This window comes from Urocampus carinirostris, chromosome 1, assembly GCF_059441175.1.
Source record: "Urocampus carinirostris isolate Australia breed hairy pipefish chromosome 1, RoL_Ucar_1.0, whole genome shotgun sequence".
NCBI lineage: Eukaryota > Metazoa > Chordata > Actinopteri > Syngnathiformes > Syngnathidae > Urocampus > Urocampus carinirostris.
This window is the reverse complement of record NC_142349.1, coordinates 9,714,490-9,740,896: the sequence shown is the minus strand read 5'-3', so window position 1 is coordinate 9,740,896 and position 26,407 is coordinate 9,714,490. Positions and strand designations below refer to the sequence as shown.

At 38.2% G+C, this 26,407-nt stretch overlaps 1 protein-coding gene across 2 annotated transcripts; it reads right to left on the bottom strand.

Annotated features, from left to right (window-relative positions):
• Positions 1-263: 263 nt before the first annotated feature.
• LOC148373476 (caspase recruitment domain-containing protein 11) lies at positions 264-26,407 on the bottom strand. Of its 2 annotated transcripts, none has more exons than XM_088353258.1 (24): positions 26,264-26,407; positions 22,199-22,441; positions 20,690-20,827; positions 20,444-20,630; positions 18,931-19,069; positions 18,508-18,723; positions 15,027-15,146; positions 14,815-14,940; positions 13,528-13,707; positions 12,950-13,054; positions 9,466-9,499; positions 9,360-9,397; positions 9,195-9,277; positions 9,077-9,123; positions 8,878-8,998; positions 8,604-8,778; positions 6,970-7,093; positions 5,987-6,227; positions 4,756-4,822; positions 4,573-4,675; positions 4,343-4,501; positions 2,433-2,545; positions 2,171-2,286; positions 264-891 (listed from the first exon to the last, which is right to left on the bottom strand). In XM_088353258.1, the coding sequence occupies exons 1-24, from the start codon at positions 26,268-26,270 to the stop codon at positions 684-686; spliced, it is 3,090 nt and encodes a 1,029-aa protein (XP_088209384.1). In that variant the 5' UTR covers positions 26,271-26,407; the 3' UTR covers positions 264-683. The 2 variants fall into 2 exon arrangements, with proteins under 2 accessions (XP_088209384.1, XP_088209391.1); XM_088353265.1 differs by having other exon boundaries at positions 15,027-15,122.

Here is a 26,407-nt window from a genome sequence, read left to right as displayed (position 1 = left end):
GCTTCCTGATTTCAGGCAATAGTGCAGTGGTTAGCACATTCGCCTAACACGCGAAAGGTTCCGGGTTCGAGATCAAGTGGAAACATATGTTGGCCTGGAGAGGGATGGGTGTCCTCGACACCCTAGATACACCTCAGGAAATGGTGCCACGACAACCCTAGTGGTTAAGGAAGGGATCCAACCAACCAAACCTTAAGAACACAACACGGCACCTATGTACTTACAGCAGGATATATACTATGTAGAATAAAAGTAAAAGATACTTAGTGTAAAAAAATATTTTATTTACCAAATCATCAATACAAACAACAATGTCAGCATCTTTCATAGTTCTTTCCCTACATACAGTAAATGTATTGCTTACTATATGTAGCTGTGCATGATTGTGCAGATCTTCCTTCGCTATTTCTGACGACGTAGTCGGTTACTAGTGATCGAAACGAGCCATCAGTTTTTATGACTATTTTTTCCCCACACCAAAATACGGCATACAAAATTTGAAATGGTCAAAACAATCATAAGATGACATGTATGAATCAAACAAGAAGACATGAAATCATCCATATTAGAAACCTCTCTGGTTTATTGAAATCTCCACATTCTTAACTGGCTCTAAAAGTTGAGATACTTTTGGAAGGACACTTTAATTCGGTGCATTTCAGGGATATTGTTCCAAGAAAACACTACTGCAGCCTATCTAGCTCAATCCAAGTTACTGCGATCTGCTGAGAACTTATAGTGTTGCGTACGGCTGTGAGAAGATCGTCTGTGCAATTCCATGAGCTGGGTTCCAAGCTACAGTGGAGCAAAGGCAGCGTCTCCAGTTGCAACTGTTCCGCCTGGCATAGCTCCTCCATCACACTTTCATCGCCACAGAGCGGGAAAAACTTTCTGTAATCCAGAAGCGTAAATATACATATATATAATATACATATATATATATATATATATATATATATATATATATATATATATATATATATATATATATGACTTAATTGTCTTCACCCAATACAGTGAATCTGTTGAAGAGATACAGTGTAATATTTGACTAGTAGATGGAGCTGTATTGTGCAGTTCAACTGAAAACGGATGCTCCAAGCCACAAGGAGGATTACAAACTAAGGAGACTCAAAGTGACCAAACCGCACCATTTTTTCCCTTTCTTTTTGCCAAGCCTTTTACAATGTTTTTGTTTTTTGGGGAACCCGTAGCAGCAAGATGACCGACAATCATGTCAGCTCTCTTCAGGTGAGCATCATGTTAATAAAAATGAATACAAATGACCTTCGAGTATTTAAAAAAAAAAAAGCACGTTTATGTGATATGTATTTTGTTCTTATTCTTCAGATTAATATTGTTGTTTTTTTTTTATTCAATACAGTTTTTTACCACCAGTAAGTGCTAAATAATACACAATGTCTCTTTTAATCAGGGTCTCAGACTCACGGGCCAGGGGCCAATTATTGCCCGCAGGACGATAGTTTGAGGCCCTGCCACGTGGTGGTACAAAACAATTCATAAGAAAAAAATACTGATTTAAAAATATATATTAAAAATACATGAACTCTGATGTAAATGTGCATGTTTTCCCTTTTTTGTCTTTGCTCTTCTTTTTTCTTTTTGTTTTTCGTTTCGTTTTCTTGTTTTGGTTACTCCGTAGGTTGTCCCCTTCCTTTTTAGCACTCAATTTCAGTTGCACTACACAATACATTGACATCTGGTGGTCAAATTATACAAACTATCCCTTTCATGTAACTGCAGCCCATGCAAATTTTGGATTCTTTTTTACAAACTGATTTTCTTATAAATTCTTTACGTTTGTTTTTTTTTAATTTAGATTTTATTTCGTGTAGCAAATAATAAACAGATTTGAGAACAGTGGACGTTTTTATCAGAGATTTTTTGGTGGAAAACCCAACCTTATCCAGACCCTCCCTCCAGGGCTTTCAAGTAAATTGCGCTTTAACCCTGCTTTAACCACAGATCACTTGTAAAAAGGTTTATTTAGGAAATATCTCTCCTCAACTTTAACTATGTGATTAAAACAAACCGATATCTTTTACTTTGTAGCCCAGCGCTTCGTCTGCTGAGTATTGTTGTTCCCAAAAGAGGATAACTTGTGCTCACCTCACATCAAATACGTTCAAACCAGGGGATTCACCCTTACCTGAGCTTCTTATGCTTTTTACTCTTCGGCAGAATGTGGATTATAATTGGATAAATCCCATGTCGCAGCAAACTCTCAACAGATGACAACCCGAGCTCCAACAAACAATGTTTGTCCTAAAACGGGCATGAAAGATGTGAATTTTAGAAAACACCAGCACAGTTAAAATTAAATTACAATAGTAAAGCAGCCATGGATGAGGTAATAAACATTGTTGTATTGGCACATACTGTCAAGGATGGCAGTGTGTATTTTGTCTCACCTGGGTGATGACCTCCTGTATAGATGCAAGCCGTATTCCGAGAGCTTGCTTGTGGTCCTCGGAATTCAACAGAAGTATTTTCCTATCTCTTCTCTCAGAGGCTGGTATTGTCTCTACAAACGCCGAGTAGAAACTAGGTAAGAATATTGTTGTGTCTGTGGTATCCAACACAATTGCTTGTCATTTACACGAATAACAAGAATTTCAAATACTATTCCACTATTTTGAACTTTTTATTTTTTACACCTTGAACTAATGCTTCACAAGAGGATATTTGGTATTTTACGCTGAGAAAAAAAAATCTTGTACCATAAATTTGCTTACGAAATAAATAACAGTGCCTCAGACTTGAAAAGACGTTTGCATGCCATTAAAAGGTATTTTTCACTTTTATGGTACTGAATGAGCAAATAGAAAAAAACCCAAAAATGTACGTACCGTAAATTCCGGACTATAAGCTGCTACTTTTCCCCCAAACTTTCAACTGCGGCTTATTCAGTGATGCTGCCAATTTGTGTAATTTTTCTAACGGCCGCCAGCGGCGCTCGAGTACAAAAGGTAAGATTTAGACCGCTGGAATATATGCGCCGAGGAAGACTGCAACTTCTTGGCTTGACTAGTGGCGAGAAATCTTTCACTAAAACTGGCTGCATGCGAAAGGCAACTTTTTTGCAAGTCTGCCTGTGGATCCTGACAGCGTGGGGCAGCATAAAAAAATCCACCATCACCAACGGGTTCCGAAAAGCCGGTCTGCTGCGTGACGGAGAGGAGGGCACACCAGCGACAGTGACAGCGCGAGTGGAGCGTGGGACGACGTCTATATGACACCGTTTCTTTCACTGAGGAAGACCACTTTGATGGCTTCAGTTGTAAGGAGGAAGATGAGGACGGTTTACCGTGATTTTTACAAGTACGGTATGTTTTTTCAACAGACCCGTTTACTGTGTTGCGAGCGTGTTGCTACCGTGTTGCTACCTGTCACAGGCACCGTTTGGGATGAAAGTTATATTATTATTATTAAAGCTTTGAAAACCCTCTCGGTGTACCGTCTTTTTTTGTAAATATGTGTAACCATGTATAATTTGTATTTGCAACTGTAAATTTTTGTAATGTATTTATTTGTATTTATTTTGGACACTTATTCTGATATGTTTTGGACGGGCGAATTAAAAAGAAGGGGCGTAACAAATGCGGGCTGACGGGAAGTGGGGACCGGTAAAGGTGAGTGTTTGTGGACACGGCGGACAATAGCGGATAGATATTTTTCCCACCCTTACCTTTGGAGATATACACTTTTTTCTTTGGATTACTTTCAACGGGACCCGGACTCTGCCGGTCTGCATCAAACCTTAAGTACCGGTATCATTTTCCGTTCATTATGCCGGCTGTGATTTTAGGACTGTGAACTTTAATGAAGGATATTCAGTTATAATCGCGGGACTTAAAGTCCGGTCTGGGTTAATTTTGTGTTTGTGTTCCATTTTTTTATTGTGGGCGCATGCGGCTTGTACACAGGGGCGGCTTGTGTAAGTATAAAATCGGTTTTCCTCTTAAAATGTGGTGGGTGCAGCTTATAATCAGGTGCGCTCTATAGTCCGGAATTTACGGTAAATAAATCAATTAATCGATCGTTCATCAACCACAAGACAACATGTGTTTTGTTTCAATGTGATGAAAAAAGTAATATTTCAGGCTGTAAGCCATAATCAGCAGTATTACAACAATAAAATTCTTGCAATATTTTAGTTGTTTTGCAATGAATCCGGAGAGTATGACTTTATCAAATATTTTTATTTTCTGATGCGGTCTTGTATTTGAATGCAAAACATAAAAAATCAGCGATTTTGAAAAAAAAAAAAGAGAATTAAACATTGGAAAGTTGACATAAGTTATAGTCATTTTTCTCATACCTGGTGCACATGTGTTGTATTTCAAACCAGAATCAACAGGCTGCATCAGTCTCTCGATGAGGCCACGCGACAGCAAAGATGGCGAGAAGATTACGGGCCGCTTGGATTCAACCATGATCGGTTGCACCAGGCTGTAAGGGATTAATTGCTCCTCATGCCCTAAACACACACACAGCATTTATGTTTCAAAATAAACAGTCATTTCAGATCCAGCTGAGATTTGATCTTACCTTTGTTCAGTGTGTAAAGAACCTGCTGTGTGGCCCCTATCCAACGGCTTTTGGGGTCCACGGCCTTTACCAGACGAACTCGAGCAGAGCATTTCTTCATGAACTAACATAAATAAAATGACAAATGGTGATGAACACTCAAAACACATTTGCAATAATAATCAGAAAATGATCAATTATTACCTTCTTTTTAAAGTCTTTTTGCTCCAGAGCCATTTTCTGCAGCTTGACAAGTAACAGCTGTTGTGCGCTTAAATAGAAGATAATATAAATAAAATCATGCAGCAGAATTACTTTTTCGCATTCATTAAATTGTGGCAAAAAACAACAATTTAATGAATGTTTAACAAAGTGATGGGTTTCTTCTTTTTTATTGATCAACTACAAACGCATATAAATCAATTTAGAACTAAAATACAACACTGAAATCAGGAGGTCGGCTTATACGCACATAGAAAATAAATACAAGGGGTCTAAGACAGACCTAGCCACCTAGGCCCAATGGCCCACAGTCTAGCGGTGTCCTCTTGTTCTCCCCCTTTACGGATCTCGTCTTCCTGTTCAATCAAACGGTTTGAGAGGGACTGCGCCTCATACTATTGTGATTTAGCTCATTTTTTTTTGCCTTGTTTACCCATAATAATGAGTTTCTTTAAGGTCAGAATAATGGAAGGGAAAACTGGAAGTCGGTGAGAGATGGTAATAAACACGAAAATGGTGTCCGAGTGTCTGCCATGGAAGCACTGCTTAATGGTACCGTACATGGTTTAAAATGTTCTTAATTTGATCTTTTTATTCACGGATCATGGAGCCCTAACCGCCAGGGTTGTTGGGGTACCAACACCACCACACCTGTGGTATGTCATGGGCAAGTACAGCATGGTGGTTCCCATCCCTCTTCCAGGTCATTTTTTGGGGTATAGGGGTTGCTCCCCATATGAAACAGACAGTACTGGTTCTGAATACAATGCAGTAAAACATGAATCTTGTGTCAAATACGATACAACTTCATATGTTTTTTCCCCCTGGAGTCTGGCGGAAACACTTTTACCTATATATTTAAATATTACCAGCACATTAAACTAAATTATCGACACAATAAAGAATTAGTGTTGTTCAAGTACACAATTTAATGAATATTTTGGGTACATATTTATTTTAGTATGTGGCTATTTTAAAGCATTTATAGGGGGTCGGCTTATATACGCTGCAGGCATGTATAAATGGTACATGAAAATGTAGATGATTAGAAAAAAAGTTGTGTTCATCAAAGGCACTTATGCTACAACACTAGGTATTGTATAATTAAAGACTCCATTGCTGAGTGCTAGTTTGTAGAGCAGACTAAAAAAAGATACTATTTGACGGTGCATTTCATATCGTAGATGAAAAGCATGATGTGTCGATTGCCCACCTACTATAGTTGGGTATGCTTCCTGCCTGCAGGGAGTTCGCTGTGCGAGGGTCCACCATTGAACAACGCCAATGATATTTGCCATTGTGTCTCGTGTCTGTGACATGTATTATGTCATCACAGGACACATCCAGAGACAGTGTGTCTCCCAAAGGCTCGATATCCAGATTGACTCGGACATAAAACGAGTCAGCCCCCTTGAATGTAGGCAGAGAAAGCTGGGAGCACAGTTTGGCATATGCTGGGAATGGAAAATAATTAGTTTCATTGGAATGATCAATTATAGGGTTTTTTTGGGTCTAAACCAGGGGTGTCAAACTCATTTTAACTCGGGGGCCACACGATAGAACAAACATTCTGTCAGGGGCCGGACGAGTAGATTAAAGAGAAAGAAAAAGAGAGATAAAGAAATAAGAGAAAGAGGGAGGGAAAAGGAGAGAGGGTGGGACAAAGAAAGAAAAAGTGGGAGAGAGCGTGTGAAACAAAAGATAAAAAGTTGTGAGAGAGGGGGAAAAGAAAGGGAGAGGAAGAAAGAAATCCAAAGAGAAATAGAAAGACAGAAGGAGAGAAAAGAGAAAAGAAAGCGCAAAGGGTATGAAGAGAGAAAAGAGAAAAGAGGAGAAGGAAAAAAGGAAGTTAGAGCAAAAGAGGTTAAAAGACACAGAGAGGGAAAGAGACAAAGAGCAACAAAGGAAGAGCAAAAGAGAGATACAGAGAGTGAAAGAGACAGAGACAGAGTGGGAGAAAAGGGGTGGAAAAGAAAGAGAGATCGAGAGAGAGAGAGAAAGAGAAATAAATACAAGTACAGTGTCTTTGTGAGAGGCATCTGGCTTTGGCAACATCAAGTGACATCTTTCAACCTGCAGCTTGTTTTTCTCTTGCGCTTCTCTGAGTGTTGTCTCACGGGCCGGATTCAATCCCTTAACGGGCCTGATCTGGCCCGCGGGCCGCCTGTTTGACACCTGTGGTCTAAACTGTCTCACCTTCTGGGTTACTCTGATGTTTGAGGGAGGAAGGTGCAGTCCACCATTGAAGAGAAAAGTGTGCCACCTCAGCAGTGCACTGGCTAAGCACAACATTTCCTCCATCGAGGAGAACATGCTCGAGCTGAATAAATAAAACAAAAGAAATGTCTCGATGAAATGATTATTCCTCTTTTTCATTTACAGTATAATTTGCTTAAAACATTAATAACATTGTAACATTAGATTATAGATTATTTTGTCAAACTTAGACTACAAAAAAGCTAACCGCTGTTACCCCATTGGCGGAAAATTACTTTTTTAGAGTGTATTTGTATTTTATTTATTTTTATTAAGATATTTGCACTTTAATTTTCTAGTCAAATAAGAACATTTATAAGTACGACTATTCTCGCGGCAATTGAGTTGGGGCTGGGTGCTGGAGAAATGGGACTTTGTGCTGCACTCTCATAGGAGTATTAGTCATTCAGGGGAAGTATACAGAAAACGGTTAGCATTTAGCAGTTAGCATGACTGTTAGCATGTATCTGTTAGCATGACTTGTTAGCATGTAGCCGTTAGCATGATACGTTAGCATGTCGTCTTAAGCATGTTTCCGTTAGCATAATTCATTTGCATGTGGCCATTAGTAATAACATAGTAATGACATTGTGTAATAACACACTAATCACACAATAATAACCCCCCAAAATGAATGAAAATTAATACCCCCATTTATTCTGGATAGTCCCATTCATATCAGATGGAAAACATTTGGGCCCGTTCAATCCCAATGGGAGAAATTTTCTTTTACTTTGGTGACTTGCAGCTCTAGTGGCAATGAGTTGGGCCCTGCAAAGCCAGCCCCAACTAATAAGCAAAATCCTCCTAGCTATTTTGTTCTAACCATGGTAGAAAACATTCCCAAAAATGAGCAAAAGTATTTACAATTTGATGGGTAAGACCACTTTGTTTTTTTTTTACATTTAATCCAAGAAAACAAATGATAAAATATATTTAGTTAGGAAATATTATAACTCATGTGGGTAACTTTTTCTGCCGTTTTACTCAATTTTCTCAAATTCATTTTTTGTAGAATAGTGTCATGGATTGCCCCGGGATTAAAAAAAAACATAACTAACTGTTTGGTTAAAGCAGAACTCAACACAAATATTTGTTCTTTACAATATGTATGTTTGAGACTTGCCGACTAATCAAAATACACTATTATGGTGATACTACTTTTATGGAATCAAAGCAGCTATGTCCATTTTCTCAGGCTCGTGTAGCGACAAATCAATCTGTGATCGGTTGTTAACCGAGTTCTTGGGAAAATATATATTTTCGGGCGACAACAATTAGCCAAATGGCATCCTATTGAAAGAGACAAAAACAGGTGGATATTTCTTCATTATTATTAAATATTAAATTAAAAATGCCATGTTTTGAGTAGTGGGTGCCCATATGAAATTTTATATTTATAAACTCCTTGGGTTGACATTTAACTTCAAGTATTTCTATAAAGTCTCCTAAAAGAGTGAAAACTTTCTCAATGTACGACGCGACAATTATTGGACATACGTTATCTGGGGGAAAAAAACAACAGCAAAAATTTCTCACAGTTAATTTCAGCGTCTAACTTGACTGACACATACCTCCAAGAGCTCACTTCCCTCCTTCAAACCACATTGTTGTGCAACTGAACCTGGTTTGACGTGGCTAACAAATATTCCTGTTTGGTTTCCACCAGTTATGGTAATGTCATCAACCAGACGTGTTCCTTTCTTTGTGCTTATAGAAGGGCGTGAAGATGGAGAGGTGGGAGGTATCCTAAAATAAACCAAACCTGTGTATGCTGGGGACAGAAGGCTAGCTTGCACTATAGAAAAAAAACAGTTTTTAATATATTTTGATTGGTTTGTTTGCTACCTTGAGCTGCTTGGACTGTGCTGATGTGCGGTAACAGCTGGCAGTTTCACCAGATCAGCGGAGAAGAGATGTGATTGTTGGGAATTCCAGGAATCCCATAGAGAAGGTTCACTATGTTCACCTGAAACATAATTTGAACCTACTTAAAACCTGATGAGATCATCAGTGCTAATGCATTTGAGGACATAATGAACTAAACCTGTAATGTTGTCGTTTTCGTCGCTGCCCCAGGAGTCCAAATCGAACCTTTTCAAATGGCAGACAAAGCAAAATGACTTCAGTTAAAAACTTCGGATGGTTTTTTAATTGCGACTCACTCTGTATTGAATCTCCGGTTGATTGAGTTCACACAAGGAGGAAATGGGAATGTTGAGAGGCGATTTATTTCCTTCTCATCAGTCTAAGAATGGAGAAGTAGATAAAAATGTATTCGCCAAACCTAAATTCACGTTTGTTTGTGAGTAAAGACATGCGATACGCACTGATGACTGTGGATTGTCTTCAGAATTGGAATAAGAATCTGGGAATACACGGACACAATAACAATAAGCCAACTAAATTATTGACCGTGTTCTGAAACCATCCTACCTGAATTGACAGTTGTTCGGCTTCTGGACGATGTCTGTTGAAGAGAAGAAGAAAAAAGTACAGCACAATGTATGACTTTGCACAGTGGAGCAGCTCTCTCTTAGACCTAAGATTTATGGCCCGAGCCCGAACCCGAACCCGAGGCAATTTCGGGCCGGGTCGGGCCTGAAATGTCAGTCATACGGTCGGGTCGGGTCGGGTTCGGTCCTGCTTTTTTTTTTTTTTTTTTTTTTTTTTTTTTTTAATTAATTAATAATTATAAATATATGTTCATTAAAAATATATACTTAAACTATGTATGGATACTAGACCAAGGAATATAGTAAATCAAATAAATATTATTTGTGTACAATTAGTTGTGATTGCGGAAATCATAGCGTACAGTGACGTTGGTGACTTTTCCATCCGCATTAACAAACGCATTTTGTAAAATACGATCGCGCTTTATTGTTTAAATAAACGCGTTATATAGACTAGAATCTCCCAATTATTATAATTAGCTCGCTTTATTTTGTTTTAAAGCGTATTATATAGAATACGATCGCTTTTGTCGGAAGCGTACATTGACGTTGGTGACATTTTCATCCGCGTTAAAAAACGCAAGTTGTAGAATACGATCGCGCTTTATTGTTTAAATAAACGCGTTATATAGACTAGGATCTCCCAATTGTTATAATTAGCTCGCTTTATTGTTTTAATAAGCGTTTTATATAGAATACGATCGCTTTTGTCGGAAGCGTACATTGACGTTGGTGACATTTTCATCCGCGTTAAAAAACGCAATTTGCAGAATAAAATCACGCTTTATTGTTTAAATAAACGCGTTATATAGACTAGGATCTCCCAATTATTATAATTAGCTCGCTTTATTGTTTTAATAAGTGTTTTATATAGAATACGATCGGGGGGGGGGGGGGGGGGGGGGATTTGCATAGGAGTCGGAAAAGGGCACAACACGTCAACACCCGCTTAATGAAAGTGCTGCGCTAAAATCTTAAGGACGTACTACTACTGCTGCTGTGGATTATGGCCCAATGATCAAGTCGTCAAAATGACGGACGCCCTTAAATGTTTTCGCTACCTCAAAAAAAAAAAAACGTCAATGACAGATTGTCGCTTAATGTAACATCTGCAGTGCAGACACAGAAATATAAAAGATGTAAATGTTTATACAGTTTTATTTAACTTAGGCCTAGATGTTGTAACAAAAGGCAGAGTTTAATTTGTTATCATAAATCACCCCTCCTTATAAATAAAATATGTAATTTCGGGCCCCCTCGGGCCGGGCCAGCAAATCCAGTTAATTAGTCGGGCTCGGTCCGGGTCGGGTTTAATACCCCTCGGGCCTGCGTCGGGCTCGGGTGCTTTTTTTTGGCCCGATCTTACCTCTACTCTCTCTGCATGTCCCAACATTTCTTGGGACTTGTCCACAATGATTATCAGGTTTTCTTAAAGTATACTTACTGGACTAAACTTTTTACTATGACATTTCATAGTTGCAAAGCATAAAAACAATCATACAAACATAATTGCTACCCCAAAATTTGGATTCATGTCTAAATTGTATTGTATTTTCCGCACTATAAGGCGCAAAAGTCTTGTGTTGTATGTTGTATATTTTTCATATGTTAGGCGCACAGGACTCTAAGGCGCATTAAATTAAGCCTACAGTGAGAACCAACATGTGCATTTCTGTATAACCGTTGAGCTCTTTATACACTTACTGTGTATATTATTGCAACGATTGATCATTCAATAAGTGTCTTCGATACAAATTGCAAAATGTAAGCAATGACAATCGAACCTGAGTAGTGGCTGTGAGAGTGCTGACACTTTACCACTAGACCACCATTGGTACTAGGTTCAACAGTTTTTCTACTATTGTGTGTCGATAACATTGCGGTTTAATATGTACCGTATTTTCCGCACTATAAGGCGCACCTAAAAGTCTTAATTTTTTTCAAAAGCTGACCATGCGCCTTATAATACAGTGCGCCTTATTTATGGATCAATATTAAATCGCAAAGTCTTCAAACTAACTTGCAGCCGCCGACTAGATTTTCCCCCGAACGCCAAGTAGTCCGCGGTGTATGCTGGGATTTATTTACCGGCGATTCATTGGCTGACCAATGTGTCAATCATCATTTGAATCGATCACTATTGGCTAAAGTTATTCGGAGGTCAAGAGGCGGATCCTTTTTATCATTTATAGGCTGGCATTGGCTTAAACTGTAAAACAAAGCCTGCAATTGGCCGAAAAAGATGTGTCAATGATTAGTTGAATCGATCACTATTGGCTAAAGTTATGCAGAGGTCAAGGGGCGGATCCTTTTTATCATTTACAGGCTGGCATTGGCTGAAGCGGCAAAACAAAGCCTGCAATTGGCCGAAAAAGATGAATGCGTATAGCACGTGGTTTGACGGCATACAGAAAGCATTTTTTTACTATTCTGTATTTGTAAATATTTTACTCTCCTGGATTTACTAAACTCACGGATATAAGAGGACCATGGCTGCACATTATTATTAAACACAACAACTTCGGTGAGCTACCCAGGCTATATATTTTCCCAGTATCTTGTTTCAGACTGAACTCAATGTTTCTGTGATAAGCGGTGCAGATAATGGATGGAATGGAGTGTCTATTTTTAAATGAAACTCAATTCCTAATGTTTATTGTCATATGCACAGTAAAGTTGCAAGCGAAAAAGAAAATAGAAACTAAGGAATGGTTGGCATTTCTTGAATCCCAAGACTTTAACCTTCCGAATGATATTTGAAACGATGCATTTGAGTGACATAGTACGGACACCGCATCCGCACGTGTCTACGACACGTATTTGCTTCTTTGCAAGATTTGGGAATGTTAAGGGGGTAATAAGTTTGACTGAATCATCTGACTGTTTTGACGACGTTCCCATTGTAGCGCCTTATAATCCGGTGCGCCTTATCTATGGAAGATATAGGACCAAAAACTATTTTTGGGGGGTGCGCCCTATAACCCGGTGCGCCTTATAGCGCGGAAAATACGGTATATTTACGTAAAAGAGTTTGTATAGTATTTTGTTGAAAGTCTTTTGGTTTTCTCCATTTTATAATATTTGTTGGTGAAGAAGTGAAGAGACTGTTTAACCTATAAGAATGCACTATGCAAATCTGGCACCATGAGTAAGAATAGTGAGATGATTAGGTATGGTCTAATGCCTTTTCCAATGTCATCTGTACTACTTGTAAAGTGTCAGCGCTCTCACTGCTACTACGCTAGTTTGATTTCTGTTGCATAAAACGTTTTGCGAATTAGGTCAGCTACATTACTCGATTGATCAATCATTGCATGATCATTGCTCAAACACAGTAAAACCTTTTATGCAATAATTTTTGGTGCGCCTTATACTCCAAAAAATAAGGTTGGTTCCATTTGCTTTTCACAAAGCAACAGATAAAATCTAATTGTCATGTTTGAAAACCAAATATTTGTACAAACCTTCCTCAGCTGAAGGTGTGTGTCATTAACAGGAAGGCTTAGGTCCAGGCCCAGGGAGCAGCAGGGTCCGTAGCAATGGTCTTCACTACACACAGACAGACAGGACTGGAGAGCACATGACATATAGTACAAAGAAAAATCATCAGCTACTCGGCAGCGGGTAAAGCATTCCTATCAACCTTTTTTTTTCCACTTGCATTCCAAAATAATAAATCTTTTTTTGCTTCGTGTATTACCCTAAGTAGATGCCCTAAAACAAATGAAAGAATCACAGGCACTAACAGATCAAACAGGCAAGTTGAAGGGCACCTAACGTAATGCTCAGATGTAAATCAAAGTACTAATAATGATAGTAATTAAAACATATATCCACAATAACCACCAATTTTCGAAAAATATATCCATAACTTTCAAAGTAATTTAGACAACAGATGCATCACAGAACATACTGTAAATATTGACTTTTGTGCACCCCAAAATTGACATTTTATATAACTGAGCCTTAATAGAACAAGAACCATGTTGCTTGATGGACAGGTTTCTAACATTTGAGCCCGGTATTCGAGGACATGACTTACACAATGCAGACAGGAACTGCTCTGCTGCATTTGCTCCCTGCTCTTTTCTGTTTCCCGCTCCAACTCTCGCTGCTGCTGCTCCAGGTTAGCTTGCAGCTCTGCAATGCGTTTACGCAAACGATTCTTGTCCAATAGACAGTCGGTGTACTCTAACTGCAGGCTATCCCGACTATGCATGGCCTGAAAAACAAAAAGAAATGTAGTCTATCAAAAAAGATGTCTAATGCAATACTGTACCACTGTTACTGTGTGTGGAGGTCAGGTGTTTTTCCTGTGAGAGCCACATACAGAAACATTGAAGGTATACGAGGGCCTTTTATATTCATCAGTTTTGATTCTATTATAATAAGCACACTAACATCTAGTTTGATTAGTTTTCCAAATAGCTTTTTATTGCTTAAAAACACTTTAAGTCAAAAATAAACCAATTTAGATAAAACCATGACCTATCCAGAACTTGGCTGTTTTATTCGATCCAACCAAAACGAGGGGTGTTGGTTGATGTTTGAAAAAAAAAGACTCTTTTGTAGAAAATGACAATTTTTTTCTCTTTCAAACATAATGATGTATTTCTTTTTAGGTTATTGTAAATGAATGATATCCATTTTTCGGGCAGTTCATATAATATCACCTATTTATTGGAGTTGTACCAACGACCTTGTCAGAACCCAAACAGACGGTGGACCCAGACGCGTAACGTTTTCACACAAGCTTCATTTTATAGGAATGGGGCAGTCATGCGCGTGAACACAAACGCCAGTGATTCCGCGATCGCTGGGCGGAAGAAGTGAGACAGAGAAGTCAGGCACGGGAAAACAGGAAGCCAGAGGCAGACGAGATCTAAACCGGACAGGACAGACGGGATCGATGTGTCCCTCGCAAGCCTCCCTCTCAAGATCTCCTCTTCTGCATTCCCCACCCCACACCCCCTTATAGCCGATTAAGCATTTTGTTGTTGCGGATTAAATAAGCCTCCTTCCTAGTGTGGTTTGACCACATCCCTTGTGTCCAGTGTTTGGGTCTGTCCGACACCTCGTGATAGGTTGGGTCGGAATTTTTAAATTAAATCATGTTACCCTATAGTAGTTTAAAATATACACATATTTTATTTGTAAATTTTTTTGTATCCGAGGCGACTCACTGAAATATGGTCGACTGGTCGCAAATGTCCCCATAAACCTAGCCTGAAAATCCCAGTTGTATGTCCTTTGCGAGTTATAATCTCAAAATTTGAGTAGTTTCATCCATAAAGTATGAGTCCTGGATCAACAAAGACTATACACTGACCTGGTCCCTTTCTTTTTCAAGTTCCATGATTTGGTTAAAGTAGGACATACTCCGCTTCTGCTCTGTCTCCCAATCCAGTTGCAGCGTCCTCACCTTCAGCTGTAGCTGCTCACATTGCAATTGTAGCTGCAAATGTATGTAGGACAGAAAACATCTACTTATCAGCACAATTATTTAATCGGTGTTCATTTCTATACTTGGAAAATGTTCACCTTGTCCCTGTGTTCCTCAGTGCTTTGTATTTCACCCTGTAGTCTAGTAATCAAGTTGCAGAGCTCCTCTCTCTGATCTGTAGCCTCTTTGCGATCCTGCCGTAAGATATCCATCAGAGCCTTAAAGAAACATGTAGAAAACAAAAATGTATTGCTGCAGAAATGTCACCTGGCTGTAACCCTCCCACTGCTGAGTGTAATTCCATCCAACAATTTGAAACAATTTGTTATAATGTCTGGGGTAAAATCAGTGCCTTATTTTATATTTAACTTTATACCATAATGCATTACGGTAAAAAAACATGACCCTATCGTGCAAGATAACAGCACAAAAATAAATGTAAAATTTACAGTATCTACAGTGTTTGCGCATGTGGGTTATTACCTTACAGGTAAGTACTATAAATACCATTGAAATTGGTTGAGTTCGATTTCCTAAAGGAATTGAAGTATTAGAAGACGAAATAGCGGATACTGTAAAGTCCATGTAGCTTATCTGTTTGCATTTCACCACTCACAAAGACGGTGTCTCAGTATTCAGACTTTCAGAGAATGGATGCCTTACAGTCCAGTCTTCCTGTGTAAAGTTTTCATGTTCTTGAGCTGATTTCCTATGGGTTCTCCACATTCCAAGACCGTGTGAGATCATTGTGTTGTTTAATTAGATTCTGTTGTCAAAAAAACCACTTACAGCACTGTGCTATATCATAATTAATTTTACTTGAAAATGCTGTACTCTGGATAAAAATGATAATAATACTACAAAAGGAGTGGTATGTCACGTATTACTGTGCTAAGCGTCTGCAGAAGCAGAATAAGGCACACACTTCTTTTGTCTCATGACAGAGGGCGATACTGAGACTGAATCGCTGGTGACCAGTGTTGGGACTAACGCCCTTATAAATAATGCGATTACGTAAGGCGTTATTCATAACGGGGTAATCTAACTACCGGTAAATGTGTTTTCCGCAATAACAACACCATTACCGTTTTTGACAGTCAAAAGTGGTGCGTTACTTTGGGTGTGCCCCCGCAAACCTGACGCAATTTTCAGCAGCAAGGGTTTGCACTCTTCTCCTAGGTGTTTACGTTGCGTCTTTTTGGATCATGTCACCATTCAAAATAGCAACTACCATATAGTTACATAGTGATTATAAATATAGTATTCACTATTGCGCCAGGGCAGCACGGCGGAGCAGTGGTTAGCGCGTGTGCGGCACAGTTCTAAGGTCTTGGGAACCTCCTGTATGGGTTCAAATCCAGCTACCGGACTTACTGTGCGGAGTTTGTATGTTCTCCCCGTGCTTACGTGGGTTTCCTCGGGGCACTCCGGTTTCCTCCCACATTCCAAAGACATGCATTTCAATTGTCCCTAGGTGTGAATGAGCGAGCGAGTTGTCTGTCCCTGTGTGCCCTGCGATTGGCTGGCAACCAGTTCAGGGGTGTCCCCTGCCCACTGCCCGATGATTGCTGGGATGGGCTGCAGCACCCCCGCGACCCTACGGAGGATAAGCGGTGCAGCTAATGAGATGAGATGAGACTATTGCGCCAAAATAAAAGGCGAATGAGACCTGAGTCATGTAAAATGTGAGCCCCATGTTTGTGCTTTTGTCAATGGTGTGACAGCTGACTCGAGTCATTTGCGGACGAAACAGCTCTTTGAGCTGACTGTTAGAAGTAAGCAAAGGGAACTTGTTCCCCACCAATCAACATCTGCTTCCCTCCAAGATGCTTTTTTTCTCTTGTGATTGGGAATGTTTGGGGGGATTATGTGCTGTTTACTTTAAATTTGTTGAGCATAAAAAAAGGTTAAGATTGTTTTGTATTTTATCTGTTTTTTTTGTAGATCTATACATATTTTAATTTTCTTAATTTTCCCCATGTTGAGGTTTTTGAGTTTTTCCTTGCCCTCATGTAGGTTTTAGATCAGGGGATGGTGTCATAATAGTCTGTAGTTTGCAATAATCTGTGGTCTGCGAAGCCCTTTGAGACTCCTTATGATTAAGGGCTATACAAATAAACTTGACTTGACTTTATTTCCCATGTTTTTCAGTGTCTATGTATTCATATACAAATGTAAAGTTTATTATTTTTTCTTTGTTAATAGATCTTTTTTAAAATTATTTATTTTCTTCTGGGTTTTTTTTCCATTCAAGTCTTTTTAAGTTTTTTCTTCTTTCTAAGTCATTCCTTGCATAATGTTAGATAAAAATTGGTAATGCCTTGATTAAAGCAACAAAAACCACCTGAAGAGCTGCTTAGGACCCAAAAGAGCTGGAAACATAGACGTCACAGCGGTGTATTGTATTTAGAGCGCATGCGTCAAGTGGCGGTTTTCCTCCCTCCCGTGCACACTTGAAGAATTTGGCGATCAAATATCAAAGATGTTTGATACTCTTTGCCGTTAGCACCGCGCCTTTTTCCTCCAAAAAGGGCCTGACCTGACTCCACAGGCAAAATGCTTGCACGTTTCTGTGTTTGCTACACCTGAAGGCGGAGGTGGAGCCTCTTTCCCATCCCCCACTGTCAGCAAGCAAGCAATAATACTTTGTTTTTGTTATGTGAAAATACTTGAAGTACAGTAGCATGCATCTAATTGAGCAGTTGTCTAAATAGAGATTGAGATTTATTATAGACTTAAATCACTTCATATTGTTTTACAATTGACTTTTGTCGTAAACAAAATACTTAAAGTACAGTAGGCTCTACTCTCTCAGGTTGTGAGAGTTAGATTTAATTGATTGAACTCACTTTACATATATTATTAACTGCTGATTGTTATTTTACTATATTGTTTACTGTTTATGTTTGTTGCACTTCAAGTGTAGGATTATATCTGTTGCTGGTGAGGTGCAATAGATAATATAAGGTTTTATAACACCACTATCCATCCGTTCTTCTCAATTCAAATGACTCAAATACTGCTCAGTAAATTTCAAATTCTTTGACATACAACAACTTATTATTAAAGTAATGGAAGCAGTTACCCTTCCTGGTGCCAAGGTAATTTTACTACAGAGTGATTCAGTTACTAACTCAGTAACTATAATTATTATTTTTTGGAAGTAGCATGCCCAACACTTATGTTGACACCATAATAATGTAATCTGAAAAATCTAGTTTTACAATGTAGCTGTCGTTAGCTACCTGTATTTACAGGGTCCACATACAACGAGTCCCGAGTCAATCTCTGAGCACCACAACTATTCACACTAACATTTACATCCGTAGACAATTTAATATTGTTTACTCAGTATTTAATTGATATAAAGTAACCTTCATATAGTTATTTTTCCAGGAGACAGCGACTAAACTGAAACACCAGATCTGAAATATGAAAATCCAGAATTTTTAATACATGTTGGGTTATTCCGGGTTATTTCCCAAACATTAAACTTATTGCAAAAAAAATGATATGACCACAATCATATTTATAAAGAAATACACAACAATAAATATAAATATAAAAACAAAGACTTACTATAACTCCGGTAGCAGGAACGGGATCAGGAGTTCCTCTGCTCTCTGTTTTTGCAACTTTAATAATAGAGTATGGCGGCTTTTTGGGTAATGTTGGTGGAGAACCAGATCTCCCTGTGTGCAATAAGCTCTTCTTTGTGTTTGTCTGATTGTGATTTCCTTCAGGGTTGACTGTTTTATATTCCGTTTCTGTTAACCTGGACTTGAGCACTTCTACCTGTACAAAAGGCAACACAGCAGTCACCAACAGAATGGTGATTTTAGTGGACAACATTTTGATGCCAGTGTTTCTAATGTATGTTTTTGTACGAGTATATGAATGCAACATTGTGTGTCAATTATGAAATTACAGCATTCGACACTAATCCTCTAAGCCGAAAGTTAAGTTAGACATAATTTTAAAGTTTGCTCCTCAATGTCTCACTTGCTTGAGTAGTTCCTTCTCCCGGATAGAAGCTTTGCCTTGTTCTTCTAAAGCTCTTGAGTACTTCACAGACTGCTCCAAGTGTCTGTCTTTCAGCTTTCCTAGCTCTCGAGTAGCAGACTCCCAGTCTTGACGTAGCCTGGGGGATGATAATTATCCATGGTTACGTTTAAACTTTAAAAAGCTAAAAGTCACAGACCAAAAATGTGATGCAAGCAATAACTGTAAAGCGTTTTATTGGACAGTGACATGCAGTCAGGGGAGGCAAGTGAGGATGTGCCTCACCTGTCATCATGGAAATATAAAGTCTAAATAATGTTTCATTATGTTATTTATTCAGTGTTAGACTTCACATATTGGAGATTTCTTTTCAAAATTATATTGTGAATATTATAAATACTGTTAGTATGAATTTCTCTTACTTCATGACAGAGGGCAATAAAGGACCAAGGGTTCTTATTTGGCGCACACCTTAGCTCCAAACAACAGAGTTAGTGATAGTATTAGCAAGCTAATAGAAAGTCAAGCCATCTAGTACTTTTTTCTTGTTGCATTGACTTTTGTCATAATGGAAGATTACCTACTGTATCAATTGATGGTTTTATTCAAAATTAGTGGTATGTAACGTAATACTATGCTGAGTGTCAGCAGATGCAGAACGAGGCACACAATTTTCTTGTCTCATGGCAGAGGGCAATAGTGAGACCAAGGATTCCGATTTGGAGCACACCTCAGCCCCAAAACCATATAATTATTTATAGTATTAGCAAGCTGACAGAGAAAGTCAAGCCATTCAGTAATTTTCTTTTTTGTTGCATGGATTGTTTACATAATGTAGGATTAACAATCTATTAAAGCTTTTATTCTAATTGTAATTCACCCTGGTCAATCCTGGAAGGGGGATTACCACATGTGAGGTCCTTTCTCAAGGTTTCTCTTTTTTCCTCACACTGAGGTTTTTGAGTTGTTCCTTGCCCGCATGCTGGTTTAAGATCAGGTAATTGTGCAATTTTGTAATTGTAATCCTGTGCAGTCCTTTGAGACATTTTTGATTAAGGGCTGTATAAATGAATGTGAATTGACTTGATCTGATTCAAAAGGAGCAGTGCACAGACTTCATTTATAAGTTAAGGTAAGACAATAAATGTTTTTATTCTATGTTACAGTTTATATGCTGCTTTCTTGCTATGCCAATCGAATGATGAATACAATGTAAGTTCATTACTTGTAAATATGACTGTGCCTCACCAGATATGAATTTCACTGCATGTCACTGCTATTGAGTTGCTTTGTTTTTTAATATTCATCACAGTGAGTTTTTGTAAGATTGGGAAAGAATCACTGTAGTTCTCAATTTTTTTTAACACTTAACATGAAAAGCTTTAGCATTGCATAATTCTTCAACCCGTTTTAATATCTATTTTTGAAACATACAGATTTTTATAAAGTATTTGATAGTGTGCCAGGAAAAGCGGAATATTTTCAGCAGTTCTTCAGATGAAGTCAGCCAAACCTTTCAAACTGCAGTCTGTCATGGCGCAACTCCTGCGCTTTACGCTCGGCGCGGCTTCGGTCATCTTCCGCTACCCGACAACGCTGAGATAAGCGACGTTCACACATCCGACTGTTTCGAAGCTGCTCTCTCAGTTTTCGGACCTCCAGCAGCAGAAACTGGGTCAGCCCCTCTGGACCTTCCTCATCTGTGAAAGCGTTTGTGTTTCGTGAGAGTTACATTTTTTTATTTTTCATTTTTCTTTACCGAGTATGAGTGAGCAGCGGGTCGTTGGCTGCTCTCCAGTCAGCTGTGTATATTGCTCTGGATGGTAAAACTCCAGAGACTCCATGAATGCCTGAAGACCTCGGGGACCCTGTCCACGAAGAATGTCAAGCAAACGACCTGTGCAATTGAATGGAAAACTGCAGTCAAGAGAAACATTTATGGTTCATGTGAGGTGTTTTTCAGAACTGTATTCACATAAACTTCACATCCAGCCATTCATTAATCGTTCAACAAATCCATCCATCTGTCGAGCCATTTATTGATCCCTTCATCAATCATTAGTGCTTTTAAACAACTTTAACACATTTTAACCAACATTTAGAATTTATGATTTTCAGCTCTTAAAAAGCAATTGTGTGTTATCTTGAACATCCTCAAAGTAAAAAAAAAACGTAATTAATTAAAAAACAATATTGCTTTAAACAATATGCAAAAAAACTATCACATGAACTTGCATTTCTAAAAATATTTGTAGGTCAAGAGATGCATATTTATTTTACAAAACGGGAGGCTCACCTAGCGGGAAAATAGGTAAAATGGTGCTGTTAGTTAACTTTGATTCTCTGTAGTTTGTTACCTTCCTTGTGCATTGTAGCGCTTGTTTTCTGTTGCACTACACAAGGCAGTGACATCTAGAGGTCAAAAATTACAAGGTGTCTCTTCAGGATATTTTTGACAATAATTGTTTCCTTTCAGAAGTACATTAAATTTGATGCTCATCATTTTGTTTTGAGGACAGATTTTTTTGTTGTTAGCAGAAGTACATAATTGTGTCATGATGAGAGATTAGGATCCCCTGTGCCCGCTCGTTTGGCGCCAGCCGCTGCAGGCTACCTGATTGGTTCCCTGTCCTTTTTAAGCCCAGTCCTTTTACTCGCCTGTTGTCAGTCCGTCAGCGAACCTCTGTTTCTACAAGGAAAGCCCTTTGAGTCTGACTTCCGTCGATTCCACTTTTTGCCCCCGTTTTCCACCCGTCCGTTCTTGATCTCCTCGTTTGCCTCCGTCTACGAGGTTTTTTTTTTTTTTACCCCGACCACGTTTGCTCTCCTGTCCCGGCTTACGACCCGTTTTTGATTCCGACCACGTTTTTGCTCGACCTGTTTTTCCCGTCCTCGACACCACCATCTCTCGCCCCGGAAGATCCACTTCCGTATTCGCAACACGATCCGATTGTGTGAGCGGCTTGCTTCCCGCCTCCAGCAAGCACCGGATCGCGGGCGCTGCCCTTCCTCTTTCTATCAATAAACTTGTGGTTAATGTTACACAATTGGGTCCTGATTCCGTTCTGGTCGTGACAAATTGTTTCTACATCAATGATTGTTTTTTTTTTATCAAATTAGTAATACAGATGTAAAAATGACTTCTTTATAACTATGTGATCCGCACAGTCATATTTTCATACAAAAGCCTGCACGTTTTTTTACATTTGATTTTTCTCTGTGAATAAAAAGTTTCATGTTTATCATCAGGGAAATTAATTTCTCTCACCAGCCTTGGTGATACGCAGAGGGTACTGAATGGAGTTGAGCACCTCATCTTCATCCTGCTCATCGATGACTTTACATTGGCGGAGATATGGGGTGAGTTTGGCCGGGTTGAGGATTCGGGTTAGCTTGTGTCGCACTCCTTCCACACGATCCCACAGCTCCTCACAGTGGTCCTCTGACCAAGGAGGAGAAGGTCTGGTTTCCTCGAGAGTGACTTGGCCTTCCTCTGCCCAAAGTGTGATGCCTGCAGGAATGCCCCATAAAACATTAAAGGTAGGTTATTGCTGAAACTGTGGATTTTATTTGTCCTTGCTAGCATTTTGTGGGAATATTGGGGGACAACAACTGCGTACACAGGTATAATTTGTATACCAGTAATTATATTCGTATGTACGAAGCATCTTGATATGTGCTAAATAAGTGCATGATATCCTTAATACTGTGCTTGTTCCTCTTGTAAGTCTGCATTTTTAAAAGTATTACAGGATTTAAAATTGTCTGCAGTCTTTCAACTTTGAAGGTTTTTAATTTCCTGTTTCCTTAGAGCCATAACCCGAGAACTGCAATACTTGGTATTGTTTTAATGCCCAGCACAAGTCTAGAACAGAGCACATTTCCTATGTTGCGCTCTTGTAGGAGCTGCCAAATGAACCAATTCGCCTCGTCCCTTTGAAATTAAGAATCCAGGGACAATCACAGTCCACCGGCTGTTGAAGCAGAGCCATGATTGTTTCGTTGGCAGCTTCCCTGGCTACAATGTCAAAATTTCTTGACATCAACTTACAAAATAGATACCCTGAAAATTTGATAAAACAGGTGAATATTTCTTCTTCTTATATATATATTACCAACCAAAATATTATATACAGTACTAACTTAGAATAGGCCCAAAAACATGATATTGTGGGAGAATCATTTGGGTTGGTGTCCTCTTTCAGGTCATAATCATATGAAGGTTTTAATTTAAATCATTCATTATCTTGTATTCAAAGATTAGGATGGAAATCAAATTTGAAATTCAAATGTTTGCACAATGTTCTATGTTTTAAACCTTGATCAACTGTGATCTTGTAGTGCATGATTATGATATTGAATTATGTAGGTTCACTGAAAACTAAATGAAAACATGCATTTGAACTCTGGATTACTTTTAAAACACAGTGATGTAAAATGAGATTGTGATAATATGTCAGTTGTTCTTTCCATAGCACTAAGATAGTGACAATGAACAAAACAAAAGTGTCTGGGTCTCTTTAGGAAAATTCATGACTATGTTATCAAGTAGATGTTTTTACTTTCTAAATTTTCATATACAGAACAAATGAATGAGCAGTGGAATACAAACCATTTCACAGTACCACAACATGAGTTAGCTGAATGAAGATTATTCTATTTGTGCATTTGTGGTGACTCATTTTGAGGAGTCAGGGGAATTAGGATGCTACATGAGATGATCTGAAAACTACAATTTGAGCCAACAGCCGGCATGCTGGGACTCGCTTGAATGTGCTGGAATCTCAGGCACTCATCAGCAGTCTGGAGTTTTGTTGTCCTTGTAATATGTGGGCCAAACTATCACTATATTTGTTATGACAGTTAGAAGACCCATGCATCAGTGACTCCTAAGCTTTAAAAGCAACTGATAGGCTAAAGTAACACAGTTGTGAACTTAACTGTGTTGTGTGCTGCATTCAAAATCATTTGTGTATATTGATGTAACAACAGTCAAATAAAACTATGCAATCATAATCACACGGTTAAGTAAAATTAGAGGGTAATAATGCAACATGTTGTCATGTTAAAGTATACGATTTTATCGTATTTTATATAACTTTGTGAAATACTTCAAATAGGATTTGTATTACAAAATAGTTATGATTTTGTCATCAAATACTGGGTGTGCAAAGTAATATTTTTTTCGTTATATGACTAGGCAAAGTAAAAAAGATCCAAACACATTTAACCCTCTTCTGTTTATTACTTTTACTGGTAGAAAACCATGGCTTTTAAAATTTTATTTATTTGTCCTCATTTTTTAACAATGTTAGTGCTATTTTCCTGGTGCTATTTTCTGATGTACAATTTAAGTCAGTACCTTGCAAATATTACCAATTTATCCTAATATTTTTATATCATTTTTATCGTTTTTATTATAGTCTTTAAGGTCTTTATTTGGTTTTATGTTGGTGTGTCAAGTCTAAACTTTTTGTTAATAATGTTCAGTCTGTAGTAATCGATGACAATAAAGACTATTCTATTGTGTTCTGTCTAGTCCTATATTTTTCTATCCAAAGTATCACAAATAGAAAATAAATCAACTTGAACTCAATTTGAATCTTACTGACTCCAATAATAACCATCTCAACCATAAGTATTGTTGTTTTCAAAGCACTACAATGAATTCTCAACAAAACAGTCTTAAACAACTAACAGACAAACAAACAAACACCTAGTGTATGTCTGTTTACACTGTATTTCCATATTTAGCATAGTAGGGAGTCATACCTGTTAACTTAAACGTCTTTCCTGTATTCTATACGTTTTTTTAAACTCAAATAGTGTACGTCGTATACCGATTTTTGTATGGGATTTTTGTTTAACAGACCGATATCGTCTTGCCCATTTTGGCTCTAATGCAGATTGTTTCAGTCACTGTTAGCGTATCACAACGTAGTCGTAGATCGCTAACAATGATGTGGTATTCTACATAGTCTGACTTTCTGTGAGTAAATACATGGCTTTGCGTTTGTAAAGTTTATTATCGCTCAATAAGAGGAATTGAAATCATTAATAAGGAAAGCAATAGGCTTAAGTTGACAAGTGTGAAGGATATTTCCTAAAAATAACACTTTAAGGAAAATATGCTACATAGTGTACAATACAAACAATTGTTATTTTCAATTCATAGAAACATAACACAATAATTCAGAATATTCTGTAGGCCTATGTATACTGTAATTATTACCCCTACAAGTCTATTCCGTAAGTCACTTGTGCGTCGACAGCTGTCAGTGGATTTGTTTGTTTGTTCATGGCTTTTTTTTGGCACAGCACAAAAAACAACATCAGTCATTAATTAAGTATTTGAAAAACAAAAGCTTTACAATACAATTGTCCAAAACAGTACATAACCATGTGCCCAGAGGGAGTCATTTTAAACCAAAGATTTCAAGTTTTTCATTTAGATAGATAGATAGATAGATAGATAGATAGATAGATAGATAGATAGATAGATAGATAGATAGATAGATAGATAGATACTTTATTCATCCCCGAAGGGAAATTCACTTTTATGTAAACTAGGGACATTTTTGAGGTTATCATCTAAATCGTTCCATAAATGAGTACCTTTTCAGTGTGCATAAAAGCATTTTTAATGTTGTGCAAGAATATTGGACCTTAAAGTTATGGATTTCCCTTAGATGATGAGGGAGGGGGGGTTTACGCTTACTTGCTTTGTATACTAATACAAGTCATATAAGTTTCACTTGATTTATTTATTTACTTTGCATTTTGTAGCCGATTTTACAAACTGTATATTCTTTATACCCAGTGTTATTCAAAATCCTATAAGCTTTCTTATGTAATCGAATACGCGATATTGTATTGCTCTTATATGTATGTCCCCGATTTCTATACAATAATTTAAATAAGGCAAAATTAATGGCCTGTACATTTGTCGGCCAGGAGAGGGATGGGCGCCACCAGGCTGGACTTGCCCAAGTCACACTACAGGAAATGGTGCCCCTACCACCCTAGTGGTAAAGGGATCCAACACATTAAATGAAGGGGTTTTGGTCAAATATGTGTCTGTGTGTTTTCTTTTGCTAATTTGGATTGTATGCTATTTAAAAGTGGTCTCCAGCTAATATAATTGCAAATAGTCACTCCGAGAAACCTAATCTTTAACTTTTCTTCATTGAACATTAGCTATTCTAAATTGTATTTCATTCTTTTTGATTTCCCAAACATCATAACCTTTATTCAAATGTATATTGTTACCGTAATCTTGTACAGAATAAATACGAACTAAGAAGCGACTGTGCAGAGTTTGAAGTGGACTCACCGCTCATGTCTTCACGCTCGTGATGTCGTGAGTCCAGACTGCTCGCTATATTCCCCTTCTCGCCCCATTTGTGTCTGTAGGTGAGTCAGAGGAGATACAAAACACATGACTTTAAGTTTATGTGCATGGCGTGTTTGTGAGCGC